General features: G+C 33.3%; 2 protein-coding genes across 2 annotated transcripts; one reads left to right on the forward strand and one right to left on the reverse strand.

Moving 5' to 3' along the window:
- Positions 1-1,092: 1,092 nt before the first annotated feature.
- On the forward strand, positions 1,093-5,251 carry LOC145005237 (uncharacterized). Its single transcript, XM_078964298.1, has 7 exons — positions 1,093-1,643; positions 1,716-2,378; positions 2,838-2,960; positions 3,069-3,206; positions 3,278-3,391; positions 3,913-4,349; positions 4,423-5,251. The coding sequence occupies exons 1-7, from the start codon at positions 1,262-1,264 to the stop codon at positions 5,071-5,073; spliced, it is 2,508 nt and encodes an 835-aa protein (XP_078820424.1). The 5' UTR covers positions 1,093-1,261; the 3' UTR covers positions 5,074-5,251.
- Positions 5,252-5,670: 419 nt separating this feature from the next.
- Positions 5,671-9,394, reverse strand: GPS1 (geranyl diphosphate synthase 1). Its single transcript, XM_078963614.1, has 12 exons — positions 8,962-9,394; positions 8,297-8,386; positions 8,147-8,227; positions 8,000-8,071; positions 7,789-7,920; positions 7,610-7,696; positions 7,441-7,512; positions 7,243-7,328; positions 7,000-7,132; positions 6,312-6,401; positions 6,125-6,223; positions 5,671-6,044 (listed from the first exon to the last, which is right to left on the reverse strand). The coding sequence occupies exons 1-12, from the start codon at positions 9,100-9,102 to the stop codon at positions 5,865-5,867; spliced, it is 1,263 nt and encodes a 420-aa protein (XP_078819740.1). The 5' UTR covers positions 9,103-9,394; the 3' UTR covers positions 5,671-5,864.
- Positions 9,395-9,971: the final 577 nt, after the last annotated feature.

Consider the following 9,971-nt stretch of genomic DNA (forward strand, 5'->3'; position numbering starts at 1 on the left):
ACCATGTTTTTCTTTTTTTTTATTTCTAACGTTTGACAGGAAAAGAAACGTTGTAAGCTAATTTATATATAATAAATGTAATATTTTGCAATTTACACCAATTTGGACTTGGAAGTGATTGGTGAAAATTACAATTGTATAACTGATTGCTTTAAATCGGATATTAAAATTCTAATCATTATAATATTATATTCGGATATTTGGTTGTTTGAGAGGCCGAGCAAGGAAATCTTATGGTCGAAGAAGATAAAAGAGGCGTAGATTTATCTATAAGTTTAATATATTGTGTTGGGCATCTCCAACTAACCCCATGCTTTATTTCTTTTCTTATTTTTCTCCAACTCTACTAATTATAATTTAAATGCAATATTTAGTATTTATAATATCATGTTGTATACTAATTTATATTAATTAATTATAAATATAGAGTTTAATTAGTAGATGAGTGTATTTGACAATATATATAAATTATAAAAATGGAATATTCAAAAAATATATTTTTTGAGGTAAAAATGAAATAGAAAATAAAGTAGAGTTGGAGATGAAACATTTTTTACTTTATTTATAAGAAAAAAAAATGAAAATAGGTTGAAGATGATCAATCAAACCAAATGTTGGACAGATAATATTATTAGTTGGACAGATAATATTATTAGTGCAGTTCAGTCGAGTTCAAATGTACTCCATATACCAAATCGGTGTCTCAAGGTCCAAACAAAAACAAAAATCAAAATAATAAAATTTTCAAAAATATACATATATCACCCTCCAATTTTAACCTTTCTTTCAATATCAAAATATATTCTTTTTATTTATAACTTTATTAATAAATATTATATTAATAATACTCAAATTCAAAACTGATATCATTTCAATCCTATTACCCCAACACTCAAATAATATAATTCGTGACAACTAATACACATTTTCATATATAATTAATTAGTATTTCAGAAGGGCATAGAAGAAATTTTTTTCGAAAGGTCGTAATAAGACACATTCCGTAAAACCAAGGGTGATAAATGAAAATTTGAAATCAACTATGTTTCAAAATTCGTGGGCGCCGGCGGCGCATGAAGCTGGTTTATCAACTTGGAACATGGCAAATCAGCAATAATGGCAAGGACCCTTTTATCCCCATGTCTTCGACTTGTTTATCCCATTCATTGAATTCGGAAACACTCGATGCTCTTATAAAACTTGAACTACATCTACCTTTAAACCTACCAATTCTCCATCAATCTATCTTTACTCTGTTCAAATGGCAACCTCATCAAACCCTCTTCCTCTCCCTTCTCCTCCTTATGCTTCAGAACAAATACAAGACCATAACTACTTGTACGCATCAATCGCCAACGTTTCCAACTTTGTCTCTGTGAAGCTTTCGAGTGAACGCAACTACCATATTTGGAAAACACAGATGCTTTGTCTCATGAAGAGCCACAATATGGTTGGCCTCGTTGATGACTCAATTGTGGGTCCCAGAGCTTCAACCAATGAGATTATCGACCAATACGACAGTCTTCTTAAAGGTTGGATCTTCGGTTCAGTTAGCCAAAATGTACTTGGTGCTGTAATTGACCTCATTTCAGCCAAAGATGTTTGGGATAAACTGAAATCCTTCTATGATACAACTCAACAAGGTATGTGCTACTTATTCTTCTAACTATTTTTTGGAGCTCTATGTATATATATAATATAATCCCTGTGTTCAGATAAAACCCCAACAAAACTAGAAGAAAAAACGAAAACCGAAGACATAGATCATAGGGTTGCAACAGAAGCAAAACCAAATGTGAAAGACACAATGACGATAGATGTAGAAACAAACGATAGCGAGAAAGAAACCAAAACAGAAGGCTTAAGCAAGGAAGAAATCGAGGAGTTGAATAAAGCTGTTGTGAAGGGGTATTGGCATCGAGCAGAACCTATACTGGAAAAGAATAAAGATGCAGTGAGAGTGGCAATCAAGAATGACGGAAGCACAATAATTCACGTAGGGGTTGCAATAGGTGATACGTATTTTGTGAGAAGATTACTTTCGTATGTAAGTGATGAAGATGTACTTGAAAAGAGAAGTTCAGATGGAAGTACACCCCTTCATATCGCTGCAATTGTTGGGAATAGATATGCAGCGCGTCTTTTGCTTGAAAAGAATAAAGAGTTGTTACGAATTAAAGATCATAAAGGGGATGAAGCTTTGCATAAAGCTTATGAACATATGCATCTTGATACCATTGGATATTTGTTTAAAGCTATGGATGATGGTGGAAAGACCAAGTCAGCATCTTTTCATTTAGGGGACACTGCTCACCCTGATCCTGGTGTTGAAGTAGGCGTTGACCTTCTTGTTAATGCTATTTTTGCAAAGGAATACAGTAAGTAGCCAAGTTAACATATCATATTAGAGTATCTCCAACCACCTTCTATTTTTAGAGTGTAAATTAGAGTTTAGAGTGGTCATTTCTAACCACACTCTAAATTCTGTTTTACACTTTAAAAATAGAATGTGTGGAAGATTGTATAGTTTACACTCGAAATTTAGAGTGTAACTATTAATTTCTCTATTTTTAAAGTGTAAAATAGAGTTTTAGAGTGGTTTAACTCCAGTCTTTCTCTAAATTTTGTTTTACACTTTAAAAATAGAGTGTGTATGAGATTGTGTAGTTTACACTCCAATTTTAGAGTGTCACTATACGTTTCTCTATTTATAGAGTGTAAAATAGAGTTGGGTCGAACCTTTTACTCTATTTTACACTAAAGTGTAATACCAAAAACAGAGTGGGGGTTCTAGATGCTCAAAATTTTCATTTTTTTTTTTTTGTTTATGCTTACAGATTTAGCATCAGAGTTGATTGAAAATTTTCCTAAATTTGCTGTGATAAATGACGGTGTACTTATGGCTATGGCTAAAACCTTTCCAAGTGGGTTGGACTATGGAGAAACACTTATCTATCCTTGTAAGTTTCTAATATGATAGAAGTGGTTTCATTTTTTATTTTACTATTATTTATTTCTGCTTTTATTTTAAGGGTGATAAGGTGATTGATTGGCATTTTTCTATTTAGCTTTGAGCAATCTTTGGCAAACAACACGTTATGCAGCTGTAATGGTTGGGTCTGCGGTTCTTGCCATCCCGATGATGATATACGAATCTATATGGGGTGATCCATCAGAAGATTTCATACTCGAAGTACTCATAATTGGTGAGCAATTTTATTTATGTTTTAAATCGAAGTGAATTTTATTCTACTAATAATTTTTTATGCATATGCAGTTACACTAGCTATACCTACATTCTTCTATTACTCCATATACCTCCTTTTATTGATGGTCTGTTTCTTATTCCTTCTGCCCTATTTCGCCTTGTGGAAGGCTGCATCGAAACTCAGTAAGAGCCACATATGGGTTCATGCATGAGATTTAATTTCTAACATAACATTTATTGTTGTTCTTTTAAGGGAAAATGACTTAAAAGCCCAATGAAGTTTTCAAACCGTTCAAAAAACCCCAATCATGTTTTGTCTGTTCAAAAAAACCCAACAAACTTAATATATTTTCTAAAAAGCCCAACTAAGTTATACTTTCCTGAAGTCAAATAAGAGAAACAGATGACGTGACTTATTACCGTATCGGAAAAATGATTTGTTAGGCCAACAAAGTTTCCAAAACGTTTAAAAAACTCCAATCATGTTTTGACTGTTCAAAAAAAATCCAACGAACTTAAACAAAACAAAATTGGGATTTTTTGAACGGTTTGAAACTTTGTTGGACTTTTTAGACAAAATTTTAAGTTCGTTGGGTTTTTTTGATTAGACAAAACATGATTGGGTTTTTTTGAATGGTTTGGAAACTTCGTTGGCCTTTTAAGTCATTTTCCCTTCTTTTAATCGATAATTTTCTATCTTGTAGTTGCACCCATAAAGCATATTGAGAAAAAGAAGAAAGAATGTGAAGAAGGAGAAAAGGTTCTAAGATTGGTATGTGATGAAATAGACAAGTTAGGATACTCTGGAACACATCATCCCTATTACACTCGACCAATTCTTGAAGCCGCATGTCAAAATACTTATAAGGTTGTTCATGAGATTTTGTCTAGATCACCTGAAGCAATTCAATGTACAAATAAAAGTGGATATGACATCATTCAGTTAGCAGTTATACATCGTTCAGTTGAAATCTACAACCTTATCTATGACATTGGGGAACGTAAGAATCTTTATAGAACAATTGTTGATTCTTCTAAGAACAATATCTTGCATTTGGCTGGAAAGTTGGCTCCTTCATATGAACTTAATCGTAGAACAGGTGCAGCATTACAACTACAACGAGAACTTCAATGGCAAGAGGTAAATAATTCATAAAATCATAATGTAAAAGAATTTTGTATAACAGTATAAACAAGTTAACCTAATATTTCAGGAGGTGAAGAAACTTGTGTTTCCTACATACATCACTCAAGAGAACATTTTTAAAGAGACACCAGATATGGTGTTCACAAGGGAACATGAAAACTTGTTGAAAGAAGGAGAAAAGTGGATGAAAACCACATCCGAATCATGCAGCATCACCGCAGCACTAATCACCACAATTGTATTTGCAGCAGCAATTACAGTACCCGGTGGGACCCATCAGGAAACAGGGACTCCTTTGTTTAGAAGTGATATCGCGTTCACTATTTTTGCTATATCAGATGCAATCTCACTATTTACATCTAGTACAGCATTACTAGTGTTCTTATCGATCCTAACTGCACGTTTTTCTGAAAAAGATTTTTTAGTCAGTCTTCCGAGACGATTGCTTATTGGTCTTTGCGCTTTATTGCTCTCGACAACTGCTATGATGGTAGCCTTTAGTGCAACATTGTTTCTTGTCTTTTGTGATAAGAAACCATGGATGCTTGCTCCAATATGCGCATTAGCTTTGATCCCGATTTCATCTTTTGTTACTCTACAATTCCCCCTCATTGTAGATTTATTTTGGTCGACCTATGTGCCCATCTTTGGCATGAAAAAGAAAAGTGGATTCAAAAGGTTTGATCCGGACAACAGTTTTAAGATTGAATTTTGGTGAGTGGAATTAGTACGTACACAACTTGGAATCATGTATTTTGGTGAGTGGAATTAGTGTATTCTAATTAGATCCTTGGCTTTTAAGGGTAATGTAAATTTAAATATTTAATTTGTATCGATTGTATTTGATTACATTTTTTTGGAAAGATTGTTGCAATGGGATAAGTCTTTACACCAAACATTTCCCTACAATCAACTTTTGCTTCAACGGAGAAAACTGTGCATCTTCGGTTCAATTTTATTATTATTATTATTATTATTATTATTATTTTTAATGTTAGACATCACTTGAGGTTGTTTACAACATTAACCCACGTTAAAATATATACTATTTTTGCTTCCCATCAACCTCATCAAGGAAATTTCACATTAAAATATATACTATTGTTTTCAATATAAACCATTATTTGCCTACTAAAATATGTTAGCATTTTACGATATTTACAATAACTTTAGAAAGTAATATATATATATATATATATATATATATATATATATATATATATATATATATATATATATATATATATATATATATTAATTTATAAGTGGTCTCTGCTAAGGTAAAATGTTGATATAAAATAAGATACCTAAGATATAAAATAAAACTGCATCCTTCCCAATTATATATCTTTCTTGAAAGCTTGTGGTGAATAATCATTATTGAGTAATGACTCGTTATTAAACAAGAAAATGAACAATCAACAAACCCACTGAGCTGTGGCTTAAAAAGCTACTACAACTGCAACAAAACAAAATCTTCCATATATATATTTATCTTTGATCTTTTCTTCACTTTGTTCTATTGATAACTCTGTGTGTCAATTCTATAAGGGCCCGCCTAGATCTTTGAACGTCCTCGTCATCATTTTCAGGCAATGAATCAATTGCAGCAGATGCCAGGCTGGCATGCTTTGCTGCTAGTTCTCTTGTTCTTTGTATTCCATGACTTTTTCCAAGATACTCCAAAGCCTGTATTAGTATTAGTATTAGTATTAGTATTAGTATTAGTATTATACACAAATCAATCAAAAGTAGTGAAAGAAGCTTACAAGATTCACGTTGGCAGGGTCGTCCAATCCCCTGTCGACAACTGTCCGTAGTTCGGGAAACTCCTCCATTGCATATAATATTGGAGCTGTCACAATTCCCTAGAAAAAAAAAAAAACAAGATTATCAGAAAGTAACCTCAAACACAATCTACAACAAATCATGCAATAAGAAATGTAAAATTATTACATGGTGAATGTCAGATAATGCACCCTTCCCTAGAGATGATGATGTGCCAGTGAAATCAAGTACATCATCAATTAATTGGAATGCCAAACCCTGCAAATAAACAAAAAAAACAAAGATAAGTCAGAGTTACTGCATACCATGTACTGTGTATTGTGTATTGTGTATTGCAACTCTTTACTAAAACAAAGATAAGTTAAGAGTTACTACATGCTGAAACAATGCTAAGTCTGAGTTACTACGTAATATGTATTGTAACTGTGTACCGGAACAAAGATAAGTCAGAGTTACTGTGTAATGAAACAATGCTAAGTCTGAGTAACTGTGTACTAAAACAAAGATAAGTCATGAGTTACTGTGTGATGTGTACTGAAACAATGTTAAGTCTGCGTTAGTGCGTTACTGTGTATTGTGTACCGTGTCCGAGTTACTGAAACAAAGATAAGTCTCGGTTATTGTGTACCGAAACAAAGCTAAGTCTGAGTTACTGTGTAATGAAACCATGCTAAGTCTGAGTAATTGTGTACTAAAACAAAGATAAGTCACGAGTTCCTGTGTAATGTGTGTTGTGTATTGAAACAATGCTAAGTCTGCGTTAGTGTGTTACTGTGTATTGTGTTTGAGTTACTGTGTATTGTGTACCGAAACAAAGATAAGTCTGAGACTCTGAGTTACCGAGTATCATACTTACAAGATTTTTCCCATATTCATATGCCAGCATGGCAACCTCAGTAGTTTGGCCAGTAAGAAGTGCAATGGATTTGCAGCTGTTTGATATTAAAGATGCAGTCTTGTAATACGTCTTCTGCAAATAATAATCCATGCTGCAACACAAAAAAATATTGCAACAGAATTTGTTAACGAGTCACAAGAAGCTTTGTAGGGGTATTTTTGGAAGAAACGAAACAAAAGTAAGATGCTATATATATAATACCTACTACGCTGCTCTGCTGACGTGCTCATTTGCATTGTTTCACCTGTCACAAGATGCTCCACAGCTGTTGCTATTAGTGATACAACCTGTACAATTTTTTTAAAAATAAAAATAGCAGAATATAATGAGAGACTATTAAAAATTAAATAAAAATAAAAATAAAGATATTAATGGAGTGGAATAGTGGATTATGAATACCTCTGTGTTTTTTAAAGAGGCGAGGGTTATACAAGCTCTAGAAAGCAAGAAATCTCCAGCCAATACTGCAAGCTGCATCGAGTGTTTCATTAGTCAAATATACGAGTGTTTCATATTTACTAATTTGCCCTTGTTTATTATTATTATTTTTCTGAAAAAGATATAACACCTTATTTCCCATTACAAAGTTAAGAGAACCAATCCCACGTCTTGTATCAGCATCATCCAAAACATCATCATGAAGGAGACTAGCAACCTGAGATTTAAAAAAAAAATTTATTTTTTCTTTCTAATAAAATACAATTGTAAAAAGAAATATTAAAACCAATATTCAAAAAAAAACCTAACATGAATCATCTCTGTGATTTCAGCAATCGATTGTTGTCTCAACCTCAACTCGGTTGAGAACATATCCACAACCCCTTCTGATGCTGGTTTAGAAATTTGAACATTTAAAGCTGTTGCCATTAATAAAATAACCTGAAAAAAAAATTCAATATTTTACAACAATAACATGATAATATGATATCAATAATCAAAGAAATAAAAATGAACTTACAGTGGGTCGAAACCTCTTCCCTTCAACTCCCATTTTAAAGAAGTACTCGGCTGCTGAAGCAAGCTTTGGCACCTGTATAATTTGTTTAATTACAAATATACCCTTTGAGGAAATAATGTCGAAAGAAAGTAGTTATTAAAGATATACCTCAGCAACCACCATTGATCGCAGCCTATTAGCTACAATTGATAGTTCATCAGCAACTAGAGAAAACGGATCCACTTGATCCTGAATAAAAAGAAAAAGATAAATAAACAAGGGCAAATTAGTAAATATCAAGATCTTGCATTCACTTACCTCAACTGAAGATCTATCATATTGGGGTTGAGGTCCACCAGAACTAAAGGGGCGTGAAATCCAGGGGTAGATTACTCTGCAACCCAAAACCTACTAATTACCCAAAACAATAACAAGATTTACATAAAAACCATGAGATAAGAACTAGAAGCACCAAAATAAGATATACTTAGTGATCTTTATACTCTTTTAGAAATCTTTTACATGTTGCTGTGATAAATTGAATATGATAAAAACGTAATCGCTTTTGCAAAACTTGAGCTACAAGTTATCTCAAGCTTACTAATTTCCAAATTCCAAAAAAAATGATCTTTGTCCCACGAAAATTGGAAAGCTTGAGTTGTGAAATTGTTCCAAATATGGCCAATAGCTGAATTCCCTTGCGTAAAAGCAAAGTAAAGGAACCTTGATACCTAAATCAATACAATACCATAGAAACATTTCGTATTTTGGAATTTTGATGTGAGGAAGGGGGAATAATGTTTACAAATCGATATCGTTTTCTCAAAATTGAACAGGTCAATGGTCATGGAACTTTTTCGATCGAGGGAGAAAAAGCTAAGATTGAAGAGTGATTCGCAAATTTACAACAGTTTCACAACGATAGCTACCAATTCGTTATGGTTTCAAAAATAGGAAAAGCGAACGTTCGTGAAAGGGTTTACCTTTTCAAAGGGCTCCATGGGAGACTTGAAGGGACTGGAGTGAGACAATTGGTGATGCGGAGAAGAGTTGTGCAACCATCGACAACGGTTGTAACAGCTCGTTATTCTCGACATACGAGAAATTCCTCTATAAATGTTCATCTTCCCAAATCTCGAAGTTTAGTAAACAGCGGCGGAGATCAGTGAGATGGAAAGAAATATATGGAAAGCTTGGAGGAGGAGGCGGAAATGGTGGAGGCGGTGGCGGTGGAGAAGGAAAGAGGAAGATTGGAGGGGTTTTGGGGGATTAGTTAAAAAATCAACCGACCTTACTGATTCAGGAGTGTGACACGACGGCGATGGTGAACCACGTGCATAACCCTAACTAGACAAATCCTCCGTCGCTAAATTTTCATCAAGGTAACCAACCATTCTAAACCACCTCGTAAACACCTAAAACTAGCAATTCAATTTGTTTCCTTAAGAATAGATTGATTTACATCAAGTTTTAGCCTATTAAATGAATAAAATCCAATAAGGTAAGGTCAATGACTAAAATGACAAAAAAATAAATAAAAAGCAAATATCACACTATAATCAATAACTTTTATAGAGTTTATAAAAAAATGATTGTGTTGGTGGACGATTATATTCGCGAAAGAAAATGAATTGTATTCGCATCGAGTACGGACCGAATATTCTTGAGTACATACCATCTTCAAATTTTTTTGTTAAATGTGAACAAAGAATTGAAGACTTAAAATGAGAGTTTGAGCATTTGAAGATTCAAGGGAAAATAACATTGTAGTTGGAAGTGATCCGTCTTTTTAATTATTGAACCTTATTTTAGACGGGTTAAGTGGCCACATCAACAAATCTAGCCACAACAGCTGTAAGAATCCAAAAATTAGAGAGATTTGACTTTGAACCTATCATACGAGATTGGATTGTCGTGTCTATAGGAGAGTAGAATGTTAAGGCATGAGAAGAGGATAATATAGAGATGGAGTGTAAGAAGAGTATGAGAAGGC

This window comes from Lactuca saligna, chromosome 7, assembly GCF_052625555.1.
Source record: "Lactuca saligna cultivar CGN05327 chromosome 7, ASM5262555v1, whole genome shotgun sequence".
NCBI classification, from domain to species: Eukaryota; Viridiplantae; Streptophyta; class Magnoliopsida; order Asterales; family Asteraceae; genus Lactuca; species Lactuca saligna.